This window comes from Anas platyrhynchos, chromosome 8, assembly GCF_047663525.1.
Source record: "Anas platyrhynchos isolate ZD024472 breed Pekin duck chromosome 8, IASCAAS_PekinDuck_T2T, whole genome shotgun sequence".
NCBI classification, from domain to species: Eukaryota; Metazoa; Chordata; class Aves; order Anseriformes; family Anatidae; genus Anas; species Anas platyrhynchos.
Genome location: NC_092594.1, coordinates 18,625,231 through 18,642,040, shown reverse-complemented (window position 1 = coordinate 18,642,040; position 16,810 = coordinate 18,625,231). Strand labels below are relative to the sequence as shown.

At 43.5% G+C, this 16,810-nt stretch overlaps 1 protein-coding gene across 10 annotated transcripts in view; it reads left to right on the top strand.

The window, feature by feature from the left end:
• Positions 1 to 16,810, top strand: part of CEP350 (centrosomal protein 350) — a 72,708-nt gene that overhangs the window by 703 nt on the left and 55,195 nt on the right. For 4 of the 10 annotated variants that reach the window (XM_027463401.3, XM_038183219.2, XM_038183223.2 and 1 more), the window contains exons 1-6: positions 2,079 to 2,317; positions 10,806 to 10,891; positions 12,555 to 12,598; positions 13,549 to 13,663; positions 14,386 to 14,518; positions 16,118 to 16,734. In XM_027463401.3, the coding sequence (XP_027319202.3) occupies positions 2,241 to 2,317; positions 10,806 to 10,891; positions 12,555 to 12,598; positions 13,549 to 13,663; positions 14,386 to 14,518; positions 16,118 to 16,734 (1,072 nt within the window). In that variant the 5' untranslated portion in view covers positions 2,079 to 2,240. Of the gene's footprint in view, positions 1 to 1,250; positions 1,270 to 1,455; positions 1,652 to 2,078; positions 2,318 to 2,383; positions 2,500 to 10,805; positions 10,892 to 12,554; positions 12,599 to 13,548; positions 13,664 to 14,385; positions 14,519 to 16,117; positions 16,735 to 16,810 lie in introns of those variants that run through there. The other 6 variants (XM_038183224.2, XM_038183218.2, XM_072041800.1 and 3 more) reach the window with 5 other exon arrangements.

Here is a 16,810-nt window from a genome sequence, read left to right as displayed (position 1 = left end):
TTATTATTATAACTAACAGTTGTCTCCTGCATTTGGGAGGCACAGGTTTGTTCTTTGAGAACTCAGGGGGAACGAGGCACCACTTACCACTTTTTCCTACTGGAGCCGTGTGTGTCTTTCAGCGTTCCCGTATTTTTTTCCCTCACCTGGCAAAAAAAAAAAAAACAATTTTCAAAGGTTTAACCACTGACATCTCAAGCTTGCCTCATTTCAAAGAAGGTATGCTTACTCTGGGAAACATGCTCTGTAATTAGTTTGTGTATGTAAAGGAGCCAAATTAAGGTTAAATGGGTATCCTGTAATTGTGACATGATTAAGTTTTGAGTTGCTTAAGCTTTGTAGCTGTAAAGCTCTCTGTGTTTAGGGTGTTTTCAAATGTTGTTCCCATACTGGAATAATTTATATGCAAAATGTTCACCATTTGCAAGAGGAGGGGCTATGTAAAAATCATTTAATCCTTTTCAGTTTAAGGGAGGGGGAAAAAAAAAAAAAGCTTGAGTAATTTTAGTTATCCTTTAGGGGTTGGGGTAGATAACTCTCCGCCCCCGTGCTCCCCCAAGAAATTTGGCACCTGTAATCAAACAACCCTACTAATGATTGAAAACCAGAGTCTGGTGGAGTTGTAGACAAGCCCTGAAGGAGACATTCCCAAAATAACTGTAGGAATAATTTATTTTTTTTCCTATTCTAATGACTTTCCTTCTTCAGTGGAAATTATTTTGTTACAGTAGGATAACATCTTAGACCTATTTTTGAAATGTGGGTGGTTTTAATGCACTTTTTGGGGGGGAATATATGTAGCAGCAGGTAGCATGCTAACAAACTCTTCCTGGTGTGTAATATGTAATAACTATTAAAAGTGAAATTAGGTCTGTGGCACTTAGTCACCTCTGTGAAGTTTGGCAAACCTTTTGTTAATATTTAAACTCAAATTTGGAAACCGGGAGTAATCAGAGCTGCTTTCATTTTATTTAAAAAAAAAAAAAAGTTGCTGTTTTTATAACGATGATTTGGCTGTGAATACAAACGCCCGAAAGATGGGGTTCTAGTTTCGACGGGAGCTATTTGGCGAACGCGGCAGCACAGAAGCACTGCGAAGCGCTCCCCTCACACCAAAACCCGGGCACCCGGCCCTGCCGCTGCTCCCGTTGCCACAAGGCTCCTACGGGGGCCGAGGTACCGACACCGGGGGAAAAAAGAGGCGAGAAGCCGGGAGGGGGACGCGGGACGACGGCGTCCCTGAGGCGGGGAGGCCGAGCCCTGGCTGAGGTAGGCCTGGCGGAGCGGGCCGGGAAGGCCGCGCCACACACAAGATGGCGGCGAGGCCGGGAGGGAGGCGAGCGGAGCGGCGCGGCGCCGCCATCTTGGTGAGGTCTCCGGGCGGCCGGTTCTCGCGAGATTTGCCCGGCAGCTCCCGCTCTCGCCGCCGCCGCCGCCGCTCCGTGTGAGGCGCGGGCCGGTAATGGCGGCGGGCCGGCGGCGCTGAGGCAGCGCGCAACGCAACGGCGGGCAGCCGAGCCGAGCTCGGGGCGCCGCCCGCCCCCGCCGCCCTTCCCTCCGCCCCCGCGGCATGCCCCGCGACCTGCCCCCGGGGCGGCGGGCGTCGATCCGCCGCTGCTGCTGCTGCCGCCGCCGCCGTCGTCGTCGCCAGGTGAGGAGGCGCCGGGAGCGGCCCCAGGCCTCGCTGCGGCCCCGCCGGGGACCGGCTGAGGTGGAGCCGGGGCGGGGCCGGCGGCGGGGGCCGGACCGGGCTGGCGGGGGCTCTGCGGGCCGGGCCGGGCCGGGCTGGGCTGGGCTGGCGGCCCTGCCGGCTGTCACCGCGCTCGGCCGCCGCTGGGTCTGTCCGCTTGATTTCTGCTTCGTTTTTTTTTGGGGGGGGTCCCTCGGTGCCTCTCCCTTCGCTGGGAGAACCGCCCGGAGCCGCTCGGTGCCCCGAGCAGGGCTCGCCGCCTGCCCCAGCCGCTCGCCGGGCCCGCAGCCGGTGCCCCCGGGCCCGTGGCAGCGCCGAGGCTCGGGCAGGGCTGCGGGAGGGCAGCGCCGGCTGTGCCCGGACCTCCCCAGCGCCTTCTGCCTTTACTCGGGCCGTTCCTTAGCATCAAGAGTCCTAGACGAGCGTGACTGCGGCTTTATTTTTTATTATTATTTTTATTATTTTTTATTTTTCCCCCATGGATGGGGTTGGACGCGATGCCTCCTGTTGATGCAGACGCCCGGAGCGGTTGGTCGCTGCCCGCCTTAGGATGGAAGCCGTATCTCAGCAACCAGGCGTCTCCTGGCACGCTGCGTGCCCGCTCGCCGAGGTTTCCGAGCGGAACAGGTGAACTCCCCGGCGTCTGGGGGCTGGAATTTGACAGCTCGACCAGGCAGCGCTGTGCTTTGGTCGTCTGAGACTCCTTCATGGGACTGCAGAGCATACAGGCTGGAAGGCTGGCTTGAGAGCCCGCTGCCACCAAAAGGGTGGCCCAAACGTGCGTGGAGCTGCGGCCGGTGGGGCGCTCGGTGGGTGGCTGGTGAGCTCAGAGTGCTGTCGGCCCGGCCAGGCTCGGTTATACAAACTGCTCGCTGTTCCGTGTAGTTCTGATTGCTACAACAGTTTCATTAGGTAATGCTTCAGCTAATTAAATAAAACAGAGGGTGTGGCCACGCTAACACTGTAAACTGTTGAAGGCTTCAGTTTCTGCGAGTGACGCTGCCTTAAACAAAGGTATGCTGCATCCACTAAGTGGAGCAACTTAATTTCGATAGTATGACACATTTCTGCACCGGGCCAGGGTACTGTGGAAACTTTACTGCTGATTGGATTAGATCTTGTGGTGCGCTGCCTAGGCTAGGTGTGGTGGGAACTGGAAGAAACATGGTTTATAAATTATAAATCATTTTGTCTGCACGTATTTGTTCTACGAAGCTATTGCATAGCTCAGTTTTGTCGCTGGAACGCAGGGAAGGCTTTACCACTATAAACAGCCCTAATGTGGGAAGTGTCTTTCAAGTCTTGGAATAACTTTGTCAGTGATGTGTGCCACTGTGATAGAATTATCCTTTGTGAACTAAAGAATGGAAAAGAGCCCAATCTTGAAACTGCAGCATCTTCTTCTCTAAAGAGTCAACTTCTGGCAACTCAGGTATAAAGTACGCTTAGCATTTTCTCACACCTCTCTGCTGGACTAACTGCTGGTTTCTGCCGGGACAGGTTTGTTGTATCAGACACCTGAAGGTAAAAGCCACTGACGTGATTAGTCTGCTTGACTTTGGGTGCTCAGCTGAGGCTGTAGTCCAGTTGACATCTCTGAAGTTAGCACGCTTGGTACCAGTTGAAGTGTTGGTGCACAGAGATCTCTGTTTTATAGTACCGTGTCCATGGCAGTTAAGTGAAGCTGTGCAGTGTCAGGTGTGTGAGCGTAACGTTTTGCTGCTGCTTCTCTTTCCCCACTTTAAGCTGTGCTGGCATCAACCCTTCAGCAATCTGCTTCAGTCTGCTAAACTGGTGGAAAACTAACCCAACGACCAAAAAAAAAAAAAGTGAATAATTTTCTGCTGGGTTAGTGAGTTGAACTGGCTCATCATGCAGTCAGATGAGCATTGCATCTATCACAGAGGAGCAGCAAGATAGTTAGGGAGGAATGTATGGATTCCTTCACTGTCGTCAAGTTGCTAAATTTGCTCAGTGTTACCTTAGGAAGGAGTAAAGGAGTAGAAGGAGAAAAATGGCTTTTATTTTATTTTATTTTATTTTTTTTTTTTTTAAATCAGTACAGCATTGTTTAAAATGTGCTGCAGAGGTACTAAGGCTAATACAATTTGTGCTGTATAAACCAGTATATGCTGTGTTAATGAGAAGAAATAGAGTGGTATAATTACGATAACAGAAGTTGAGAGCAGAGAGAGAACTTCCCTGGTACAGTTACTATATTAGGATCAGAATGTCTCAACGTAATATTTATCTGTAGACATAAGTGCGTGGAAGATCTGTGTATCATTGTTCTAATGATGTAACAGACTTTAATGAACAACTCTGTCGAGGATAAAATTACTTGTAAGCTTATGTCTGAAGCCTTTGTCAATATACTGCAGAAAGAATACAGCAAATAAATTAACTGATCAGTTCTAGGAGTCAATTGAAACTTACCGACTGCTAACAGATTCTGGCTGTGTTTTAGCTTTGTACGAACAGGCTCACCGAGGACAAGATTTCACGCAAAGTGTGATCCATGGCAAAAAGGTGCCCAAGTTTAAAACAAAAACCCAGACCTTTTTCTCTGATATTTCCTGCTTACGTTAATGTGATGTGTTAGGTTTGCTGGTAGGAAAATACAGCAGGTGGAACTGTCATAGCAAAACAGAAAAATCTGAATTTAGTGTTCAGGCTCTTCCAGCATTTCATGGGATGGAACAGTAATTATTTAAATAGGAGAGAATATATATATATATTGTTTTTTTTTTTAACAAGTTCAAGAAAAAGTCAGCTCAGCTCAGTCCTAGTGCCAGTTGGCAGTGTGCTGGTGGCTACTTTTCAGCTTGTGTGTAGCTGGTGGTTTTTTTGTTTGTTTTTGTTTTTTTGTTTACTTTGAATTTGCTGTTTGTTTTCTTTGATGTTGTTTTGTGTTTTTTTTTCACCTCTGAAATGTTGCTATTGAGACATTGTGCTTCTGAACGCAGTTTCAGAGCAAAGACTTGAGAAAGCGACTTTCCCTGAAGTTGTCATGCACTTCAGTGATGCGGTGGAGAACACAGTGATCGACCTGCAGATGAGGTTGCTGCTCTGCTCATGTGTTCTTGGTATTGTTGAAGGTTGCAAGTTGTATCGTACACTCTCAAAATCGGCAGGTCTGGTTATTGTACTCAGTCTTAGACTTTATAGGCAACTCCTTTGGCTGTCTTGGTGTAGTGTTCCTTGTGGGATGAAGGGTGCAGGACGCTGGCCCTTCAAAGGCAGGGCTTGGTGAAGAAGTTGAGCTTACTCTGCTAAATGGATTTATTCTGGGCTGCAAGGGGTGAGATCTTCCAATGTGCAGTTTGCAGTCACTGGAGATGCAATGAGTGAACTTGTTTTATGAAGGCCAAGGCAACAAATGCCGGAGTGTTTTATCGTTCCTGAAAGTAGGATGTGTTGCCTCTTCCCTTCTCTGTCATAAACGCAGAGATCTTCCTAGTCAAAGGCAATACAGAACTCCTGAATGGATAGGCAAAGCCTTGTGTGCATCTCCGTACTAAATGGTGCATTGTCTGTGCCTTTGTACTCTGATTTCTTCACGAACAATGAATCAAGTTACGTTAGCTGTCACAACACTCGTTTCAATGGATTTCCTCAGAGCACCTCCTAGCATGTGATGCAGCAGAGTAAGACGTACAGTGCATTTTACTTTTGGTTAAACTACTCATCCATTTTTTACTTCCAGCCGCTGCTTTTACATCGTGTGTGATGAAGCAGGGATGCTTTTGCAAGGTGCAATATCTTCTCTCAGCAGAAGTGTGTTGTAAATATCCATCCTCAGCTTCTACTTGGACAGAATTGTTGAGTAAGGTTTCATTTATAGAGGAATCTTCGGTGTAGTTGGGATGCAAATTTAGTAGCTGGCCTATGTCAGTGGTTTCGTCTTAGATCTCATGCAACATGTTCCTATTTTTCAGCTGTATTTTCTGGTGTTTGATGCATGTGGGACTGTTGATATCATTTATCTTACTGGTTAATGGTTACAGGTAGTGATGTGCTTTGACATTTTTGCTGCTTTTCTATTTGCAAATGTGTGTTGCATCTTGGCTGTGCTCTTTTTTACAACTGCTTTAATATCCCTAAAAGTTTTTTTTTAATGTTTAAATGTTTTTCTAGCTTAAAAACAGATCAAATGTGATATACATAGCTTTTAAAATCTTCTGGGGTGTTGTTTTTAATCAGTATTTTCCAAAGCCATAAGAAGCAGATTGTGAGAGATCTTTTGGTGTATTTACTGTTTGCACTGCAAGACAAAATACTGAGTGTTTTATAAAATTTTACTTGAAATGCTTAGCAGCTAACATTTGCAGGCTCCTTGGGCAGTGTTGGTTATTTTCAGTGTTGTCTTGCATCGACTTCAAGTAATCGTTATCTTTGTATGTGCCCTCACGGGGTGCAGTGCAGTCTGGACCAATAACATAGTCCCGAGTTGAGTAATAGCAGCAGCAGGGCAGATTAAATACCAGGCAGAACCACCTGAACAGCCACCCTGGGTGGTTTGAACCCACTGACTGTGTATTGTGGCACAAGTGAAAAATCCCGAGAAGAAAAATCCCCAACTTTTGGACTGAAGTCATTTGGGAGGAGCAAAGCAGAAGTTGCAGGCTCAGAGGTGGTATGGTGGGGAAGTGCTGAGATGAAGTTTGTGAAGCACTGGCCAGTTGGGGTTGGACTTGGGCACTGAATTATTAACGTCCTTTTAGAGCCACAGCCCCTGAAATGTGTTTCATCTGAAGGCTTATGTAATAAGTGAGCACTGAGAGGCAGGGGAAGGACCGACTGGTTGTGCAGAGCAGGCTGTAATTTGTTGTTATTATTTATTACACAAATTTGGTTCGTAGATTGTTGCACTGGAACTTGTCCCCAGCCCTGAGGAAGGTCAGTAAATCACCCACATCAAATTGCCTTGAGAGTGAGAGTTTTCTCAACATATTTAGAGGCTTTTTTTTTTTTAATGTTAATTTGATACGAGAATAACAAAGTCTTAGAACAATGTGTTATGGCTATTTTGAGCTCCTGTTTATTTGGGGTAATGCAATATGGTAAAAGCTCAGATTCCAGAAAAATGAGTAGGTAAAGGTATTTGTATTGCAGACTCCAGCATGTCACTAGAAACTGTTTTCTGCGGTATTGAAGGAGACGTGGAAAGTGTTTCTGGCATCTTTAAATAGCAATCCCCCCTTCCAGCAAAGCAGCATGCGCCGGGTCTGACCGTGCGTGTCCACCTGTGCCCGTCCATTACTACCAGCAATCCACAGCTGGCTGGGCTTCCAGAGGGGCTTTGGGATTCCCAAGTCAGCTTTCCATTCTTTGTAACGGAAAACTTAAAATACTTTGCAAAATGTCCCTAAGGCCTTTGTGTCTGTGTGCGTTTTCCCCGTGGCCGTGTTGTGGGCGCTGTGCGAGGCTCGGGTGCGCTGGGACGCACTGGAGCTGGCTGCGTGGCCTCCCCACGTATGCTTGAGCTCCAGTGGTGTCTCCACAGTGAGGAGGAGGTGGTGGCAGTGCCACCAGCCCCGCTCCTGCTCCTCGAGGTATGGGTAACTGCAACTTCAAGCCTTAGCCTTGGGTGACGGGTGCAGGTTGTGCTGTGCGTCACACACTGGTATGGGACTGGGGGATCGATCATGTTCCCCAAGGCTTCCTTTCCTCGCCTTCTGCTTGCCTGAGGATGGAGCTTGTGGTGCAACACAGCTAAAACAGCAAAAAAGAACCAAAAAGCCACTTCTAGTACTTGCCATATTCACAGTCAACTTCGCTTTACCACAGAACCCCATTGACTTTATGCCTGAGCAAGGCATGAGGAAAGGCAGGCGGCTCTTCTGTTGGCACCACGGCTTTGTAGTGGCTTAACCTGCGTCGAGTGCTGGCCTCGTGTTCCCAGGCTGTAACAAAACCCCTTTTAACAGGGTTAAACATTTAAGAACATCCCTCAGAAGTGAATATTAATAATTTGTTTCCTTCCCTGCCCTTAGCAAAGCTTCGTCTTTTCCTTTTGTGTTTCCTTTTTTGATTCGTTTTCATTTGGCATCCCTTGTGTTGTAATAAGACGCAGAGTCCTGAGCAGCAGTGTTCCCTCTGCACACCGTGCTTTTTTTTTTGGCATTTTGCATAACCACTAAGTGTGAACCAAAACAGTGAGCAGCCTCCTGGTCACAGCCTCTGCCTTCTCTGAATCCGTATGATTCAGTTTCCTCTCCTGTTTCCTTATTTCGGTGTCATGACTTCTGAATTTCCTCTTTCTTTTGCTTGAGGTTGTGCTACCAAGAAAAAAAAAATCTTCCTGAGGATACTTGAAAAACTGCACAATGAGACCACTGTGCTGGTTCCTTTTCTTCCTTTTTGCTGCTCTCTGCTGGTTCTTCACAAGTTTGTTCTGTCATACCTGTCTTTTTCTCCATTCTCCTCCTCGTTTTGTTTTTTACATCCTGTTTTCCTGTCTCTTTTCCTAGTCCTGGTTTTGTCTCTTGACATTTTTTGAGGACCTTTGCTAAGCATATTATATACTCGCCTCGCTCTTTCTTTTCACAAATGCTGCTCTCTTACTATATTGACTTTTTATTTTGTTATCTGCTGTTCAATGCCATCCTTGGTATGTGTAGTAAATACAATGCTCGTTTTTTGTTTGTTTGTTTGTTTTTTGTTTTGTTTTTAATTTATTTATTTATTTATTTGGCCGTGTACTTATCTTCATTTCTATTTCCTCCTTTCTGGTGTCATCTCAAGCCTCACTGTTCACTCGACCAAGCTAGGCAAAGCAGCGTGCAATTAACCTGGGCAGGCAGGCAGCATCGACCAGGGAGCAGCCAGATAGCCAGGAGATCAGGTTTGCTGAATCTGCAGTCTCCTACCTTTGGTCACAAACTCTTAAGATCCTCATGGCCTTATCCAGCCTGCAGATAACCTTTGGCTTCCACAGTTCTTTGGAATTTCGGTTGTTGAGCTGCTTTTTGTCCAACCCCCAACCTCCTTCTTTTAAGTTATGTGTTAGATGATGATGGATCATTCCGTTTAGAAAAAAAAATATATTTTTTGAAGCAGTCATTTCAGAATGCAATTTTTACAACGTGTTTATTCTTAAAGTTGCTCATGGGACATTTTTTGTGTTGGTGTATGATGTGTTTTCCAAAATAGTTTAAACTTCCCAGTATTATTCTATGGTCAATATTAATGTCAGAGCATTTCAGTGTTTAACTGGTCCAGTACCCAGCATGTAAATCCTATAAATAGATTGGCAACTGTATCTTGATTTACTTTTTTTCTCCCCTGCCCCCTGGCCGTACTCTTGGTAGCATTGAAGTGCCTGCTGGCTGGCTTAACTTCTGGCAGGGGCAGGGCATTGACTTAGATGAGTACTTGTTTAGAAAGAAGTTATTAATCTTCAGCAATTCCAATGGTGAAAATTGACATCGTTTGTAGGTAGATCTTGAAAAGGTAATAAATTCTCAGCTGCAAAGGAGGGGAGAGGGACATCTAAAGACCAAACCTTTATAGCTATGAATTACATTGCGTACGAGAACGACTGCAGCGTTGGCTTCCTGAAACTGTAGACAGCTCCGGAGTTCTCAGTTCGATGTTGTGTTTTTTTTTTTCTTTCCTCTCCCCCCCCCCCCCAAACAACAGCAACCTGAGTTAAGCAAAGCAGCTCAGTGGAGCTCAGCAGGCTGTGCTGCAACCAGCGAGGGTCTGACCATAAACCTGGGGCTGGCACTGCAGGGATTTGTTAGGAAAATACAGCAGGGTGCTGTGTGATCGCTCCCTGGCTTTTACAGTAAGCAGCTGAGGAGCCTTTTGTAGGGCAGCACAATGCTCTGAACCGAGGCACTGCAGCAGTGCTGCTGAGCAGCAGCACAGAGCTGGGAGTGAGCAGTAGCACTGAGGTGTTCACAAGGCGGGTTTGCTGCTTCAGCCTGACCTGTGCTCTGCTTAGCGCAGGCAAAGGGCTGGCAGCCTCTGCTCGAGTGTCAGGCTGAAAGACAAAATGAATAATTTCACGCATCTTTATAAAGCTGGCACTTCCCTTGAAGAGTTTAGGAATACATAGAGTATATTATAATACTGCATTCACAGGGCATAATAAAATAGGCTATATAGGGTCGTGTGTTTATAATAATGAGAACAATTGTAGTCCCAGATAAGTCCTCTTAAATATATTAGCAAGTCAAAGGATAAGAATAAATCCCAAGTCTTTACTTGAGGAGTGATAATGAAATCCCTTAAGAAATGGTTGCTTGTCCAGAAGTTCTCTTAGGCTAAATTTACTTATCAGGTGGGTTTTGTCACATTTCTCTTTGGCCAGAAACCTGATAATGGGATGATATGACATGTGCAGCAGCTCTCAAACTTGGTTCTTTATGGAAAATGCCTCCACTTTTATTAATGTTCACTTTCCACTTCTCTAGCACAACACTTCTTTGTTCCAGTGGTGGAGAAGATAACTAAGATGATTTCCAGGGCTAGGCAGTAGCATGCTTTGCAGTGTAAGTAATGTGAGGCTCCAGCTGTGGGTGTGCGTGAACGAGCTCAGCAGCACCTGTCCTAAAAGCAGAATCTGCCATCTGCAACAAAAACAATAAGAAATAGCTATTTCAATAAATTACCTGCCTTTCTTTTTGCTGGTTGTAGTGTCCTGCTGTGGGGTTCTGTTCTGTCTTCAACAGGGACAAGTGACACACTCGTCTGGCATTGGCAGAACTGAGTATTCTCCTCAAACCTTTATAGGTTCAAGCTGTACTGCCTCTGTTTCCCCTTCAAGCACAGTATTTCAGCGTGGTCATCTTCTGTTGGCTTTGCGGGAATACTTACTGCTGTGGTCTGAATTGGATGACCTCTGAGTTTCTTTTTTTATCAAGTTCACTCTTACTTGCAACAAATAAAGAAAACAAAAGCGAAGCCCTCTTTATCTAGAGAATTACGTGGTTTCTGAACAACTGCAGGCTGTAAATGGATTTGTAGCTTGCTATTGAATTTCTGATTTTGTTTATGATGCGGGTTTGAAATCGTATAAGGAGAATATTCATCCTAGTGATCAAGATCATACACTGTTTAGCATATGACCTTTGGTTTTTATGTGAATATTTCTTATTTTTTTTAGAGAAATTGACATGATGTGGACCAACAAGTCAAATGAGGTGCCTCTACAAAGTCCAAGGCATAACCAAGCCAAGGATTCTACCAGAGGTACAGATTTTTATTTTACTTTATTCTAAATGATGTTTCATTGTGACTGCTTTGAAATGTTGTGGAGTTTTTATAGACAGCATTTTTCTGCCTCAGTGTGGAAGCTAAGGCCATGTGTTACACGGCTTCCTTTCTGCAGAGGTAGCAGTTTTGTGCTCTGATCTGCAGAGTATTTGCTGATCTGCAGTAGGAGTTGCCAGCCTGTGGTACAGTTGCCAAGATAGCACAGAGACACTTTTTTTTTTTTTTGGACTGTTGTAGAGGGGGAGCAATGCAGGAACATAAATTGGGAACTGTAGTCTCTCGAAAGAAGTGCCTAAGGGGCAGCCACTCCCAATTCTCTTGCTCAGTTCCAAAGTGGTAAAGAGCTAAAGGCTGTTGAAAAGCAGCAGTACATCACCACTAAGATGATTGCCAGTGCTTACGTCGCCCTGAGTTGGAGGAATCCAGTTAGCTTTTTAGTGTCCTGATTAGCCTGTGATTTAGGGAGGCAGTGAGTACACTGCCATCCGTAAGAGGAAGAGGATTCTTGTCTGGGAGAGCAGCTGAGTCACATGTTAAGTCTGTGGTTCAAGATCAAGCATATGATTGCCACTATGACAAAACTGAATGCCAGAAATTATTTTAAAAGTAGAAACAGCTGAATATTTTATCTGTGAGAGGACATTATTGTTGATTGTCTCTTGAGATAGCTTCAGTTTCTTTTCAAATTACATACACTGTGAGACTGAGGTGTTCTGTAGACATGAAGCGCTGTCTTTCAAGGACAAAGCAAAGTCTTTTCTGCGCTACTTCCCTGTCCCTCCTATTCCTTGGTGTTGCTGCATCTTACCTGAAATGAAACTGGCAGTTTTTTTTGTTGTTTTGTTTTTGTTTTTTACTGCAAGGAGACTCTTATTTTTTATTTTTTAACTTTCTAATACTACTATCCTCCATGGCTCCTATCCACATTAAGGTTTTGCACATTCTGTTTGTAAACCATTAATTATTTTTTTTCTTAAAATAAAGAATGGAACTGAAGATGTAAATATTTTTAGAGGAAAGTACTACTGTATCCTACTGACCTCAGTTGTGCGTAGAGCTCATGCTATCTGTTAAGGTTGAGAGTTGATTAGTGCCTCCTGTTTGCTCTTCACAAGCATTACATCTCTTTTGTTTGTAGGGTGTAGAGTTCAAAAGGGTTACTATTCAAAATTCACGTGTTCGAAGTTTTTTGAGTAGCCTTTCAGGGACCATGTATTCGTGCTCAGTTTACTGGAGAAGAAAGGGGAGAGAAATAACAACAAAAAACAAAACAACAACAAAAAATTAGCTAAACTATAGCGTAATAGGAAAACGTAAGATATTTATGTTGGGGTAGATAACTCTCTTTACGTTATCTTTTAAACATCTTCTATAATGAATGGTAGATTTGGTTCCAAGTGTAATAATGCATTCAACCTAACCTGCTGAACTCATTACATTTCACATTAAATACTTTATTGCTCTGTTAAGATGAATCTTGACTGATAACAGCCTCTCACTGAGGATATTGACAGGCTGGAATTGAGTCATTCAGAGAACTTGATTAATGAGCCAAGGAAAATTATTTTGAAGTGACATTTTCTTTCATTATTTTCCATTTATTAATAAGAGATGTATTTATTTGTTTCTGCTCTCCAAGATCCAACTACAGCATGGGCTACTTTTTCTCAGACTAAGGCTGCTGTAAGTACTTACTCTTTTTCTTACCTCTTTTCAAATCAGCAGTTGCAATAGCATTAACTAAATATTGTTTTACTCAGTGATCTGCTAGATGAGTTGAAAATTGAGCACATGGCTGGAGTATCTGCATGTTGAACAGTCCCGTATTTTGGAAAATGTTTTCCATATGCAACAGAAGAAATTTTTGCCAGAGCAAGCTTAGTCTTGAGTGTATAGTGCTACCTGCTAAGTCTCAAGTATAGTGTTACTAGTGTTACTTTACTTTCTATCTAAGAAAATGTGGAGTTCTACTTTTTTTTTTTTTTTTTAATTTTGAAAACAACTGCTCTCTCCTGCTTACTACAAAACAGTCAGAAACTGGGGCTCTGCCAGGGTGTTTTATAGTTCTTCAGTTTACTTTGAGCATTTGAATTGCTGTCTTTCAGGTCTTTCAGTGGGAACTTAACTTAGATGCTTGGGAAATTGCACTGTATTTTTTAAGAAACTGACTTCAGTAAAGCCAAACAGCTTGAATTTGGGGGGAATTCAGCTCTTTTCCAGAGCCTCGTCACTTCAAATAGCCGAGCATCAGTGTGGGATTTTACTTGTGAAATCCTGTATCATGCTCTCTTTCTGAAAAGAGCATTATAGAACATACTCCAAGTGGAATTAATACTTCATTGACGCTGTGTTAAGACTCTGAATGGCATGTTGTTATTAATTTCTTCACAACAGCCTACTTATGGAAACAAAACTATGCAGCAAAACCTAATTCAGTCTTTTTAAATAAATCTTAATACTCTTACAGTTTCTGGTCATAAGGCCAGTTTTGCAGCATGAGCATTGTGAAGTTGCTTTTGCCTGAAGTTTTATTCTTTATGAAAAATGAGGAAAAAATTGTCACATTAGGAGAAAATACTTGTGGTTTAAAAATTGAAAACAATATTCTTACATGTATTATCTTCAAATTCTAGCTACGTCATATAGAGAACAAGTTGGAAATAGCTCCCACCAGCACAGCTGTGTTTGATTCTGTCATGGATGCCAAGAAGCCCTCTGCTAGCGCAAGCAGGAAAATAAGCAGAAAGGGTATGTATAATTTAGGATATAGCATGCAAGGCAGGGTAAAGCCACTGCATTCTGGTAAGACTTGTTTTGTTTTATTTTTTCCCTTTCCTTCATGCACCCAAGTTGTCTCCTGATTATGATCTTTACTGATGAAAGACTAATTGCCCAGGAGAAACTAATGTTTTCTTAGCTTGGGAAAGAAGGTGTGCTAACGTAGTCATCTGGCCGGAGGGAGTGACAGGACTCGCCCGTTGCTGAGTGCTTGCTGCATCCAGATACTTCATGAGAGTCTTTGGATAACAGTTGTATATGCCCGTGTTTACACTGGAGAAGCTGTTTATATTTTTAGTGTTTGTCAACTCTTACACCCTGAATGAATGCTGATCTGATACTTTATTTTGTTTTAACATCAACTTTTTAGAACATCCTGGTACTGCTGGTTTTTCTACAGTGCATGTGGCAGACCGACCTCTAGTGGCAGCACCACCAGCATCCATAGGTTTAATTACTTCTAATTGATGTTTAAGAATTATTTTCTCTCTATAAATTTCGTTGCTTCAAGCATGTGCTAGCTTGCTTCTAGTTCCTGTGATCCAATTGTTGAAAGAGAAAGGGTACTTCAGATGCTATTCTGCTGCTTGCTCACCCCCCAAAACTTTTTGCTTAATTGTTCTGCCCTAAGAGTCTTCTCCTTGTGGAGAGGAAATAGGCATATATAGATGATTTTTTGTTTTCTGCTTCAGCTTCCCGGTCCTCCAGCCAAACTAAATCAAGCAAGGAGAAGTCCTCACGCAGCCCTCTTCGAGCGACAACCCTTGAAAGCAATGTGAAGAAAAACAACCGCGTGGAATTTCGTGAACCGTTGGCTTCATACAGGTTAGTGCTGAGACAACTGACAGTTCAAATATGCTCAGATCAGAATTAACTTAATTCTGATGTTTTTGAATGCAACTCAGAAATTGATTTGCTTCCTCCCCTTGCCCACCCACATGAGCACCATGTGGTGTTGAACAAAAGTTTATTCATTTTTTAGAAATGTTACAAATTTACTTTTTGTTCAGAGAATGAGTCTAAAGTCAAATGCATTGAACTGGGGCCATCTCACCAAGCTAACAGTGGCCTGATACGTTTCTTAAGTTATAAGGTTTGTAAGAAGGACCAAAAAGATTATTTCCTCATGCTTTTCCAACTTTATTTCATCAGTTCTTTAGCACGTTTCCAAATGTATTACCATAGGACAGTGTGGAACAAGAAAGTAGTACAAAATGTGCATTTGGTTTGGTGTCTGTCTGTGTATCACCCAAAAACTAGTCACTGAAAGAATAAGAACGGCTGGATCAAGGAGAAAAGTGGCTGAGAATGTTACAGGCCAGAGAATGTGGAGGGGTGTGAGGAGTGAAGATAAATACAGCAAGCCTGTTTTTTTCCCTACGTGTTAAGTACTGTACTGCTTCTATAAGCTACCGTAGGGTGCTTTAAAAACTTTCAGAAAGAGAACCTGCAGCAGAAATAAAGTGATTATAACTTGCTATTACATCAGAGTTTAGAAGACTTTTACTGTACCTTCTTCAGCTCCTTGTGTTTTATAAGCACAGGCCTTATCCCTCATGAATAGCTTGATTGGGTTGGTAATACTTTTTGGATGGATTTGAACACATGCTTGGCATTTTTTGTGCTAAGTCTTCTCTCAGTGAAGTCAAATTGCTGCTGACTGAATAGAGTTGGAACAGTAGTGGTGTTTTTCCTTTTTTTAATTCATCTTCATGTCTATCAATAATTGTTATCCTTCCTCTGAAGTTTTGGTCTCCTGTTTCACTTCTTGTGTGAGTTGTCCTTCTTTCCTTTCATGGGAGGCTGGTTTGGATCAGTTTTGTAATCTTGGAATAGTTTTGTTAACTGAACAACTCTGCACACAATGCTTGCTGAACTTCTCTGTTCTCAGTAACTTTTACGTTTGTTGCAATACAGTTTACTCTGAAGGTGTTGTGAGTGGCTTGCCTTTTTAATGCTCAATTATGTGGCAGGGGTCTTTGTGCAATTTATTTGTTTTCTCAGCTAATGAGCGTGCTTTCAAGGAACTGTGCATGGGTGCACTGCTTTGTTTTAGAGAACATATGTTAATGAGGCTTGTCACTTAAGTTGTGCACTTGGCTTTTATTTAAAGCTTTCTTTTAATTAAAGGGTGATGTCACTGCTTCCTGATTTTTTTTTTTCCTTTGTGCCCTAATTTAGGTTTTCAATTTTATCTATATAGTCCTATTCAGAGAGTGCAGAAAGTACTTTAAATTTTGAATAGCAACTTCTTTTGGTTTTGTCAGACTTGCATTATTAAATATATCATGCTCAACCTTTAAAACAACTTGCCTTTAAAGTGGAGACAAGTCATTCCTTCAGTTAATGAGCATGCTGATAGCTGGCTTGGAAGGTCCTACAGTTGTGCTTCTGATGGTGAAGTTTTTCTTGCTTTTATTATAGCAGGGATCCATACAGTTCTCTGCCGTATCATGGTTCCAGCCAATTGGAGGCCAAGCAACTTCTGTCTAGTTTGGACTTCTGTGAAGCAGAAGGGAAGACTGAAGTAATGGGCCGTATGATGCATGACAGAGATGAGCGAGATCTACACGGCAGAGATTTTGAAAGCCCATCATCTTCTGCTGCAGATGAGACTGTTGTTAGGTATTTGAATGACCGACCAGCAATTGATGCTTTGCAAAATGAGGCATTTCTTAAAGCTGCCACACCTCCAAGATTGGAAGAGGAAAAAACTGCTGGCTCCAGAGGAGATGAGTGTAGCACTAAAACTCCTCTGAGTAACACGTCCCAGGACAGTGAACTGAAAGTGTCTTCCCCTTCTACTATGAGTACTTCTAGTGCTCATAGGCTGGAAATCTTGAAACGGCGGCAGCATGATGCTAAGTTGGAGAAGCTGAAGGAGCGGATTCGAAAGCAGTGGGAGCATTCTGAAGAGCTGGGTGGCAGAGGGCAACACTCAGGATACGCTGAGCAACCTGTAGTGATCACAAATGTGGAGAATGCTGTTACTCCCAAAGTCAGGAAAGTGGCAGCCGCACCTGCTGCTCCAGCATACAAAGGTATGGAGGCACAGAATCCCCCTATTAGTTATTCATGGTGAAGGAGCAAAGATCAATTAGCACAGCACCATGTTAG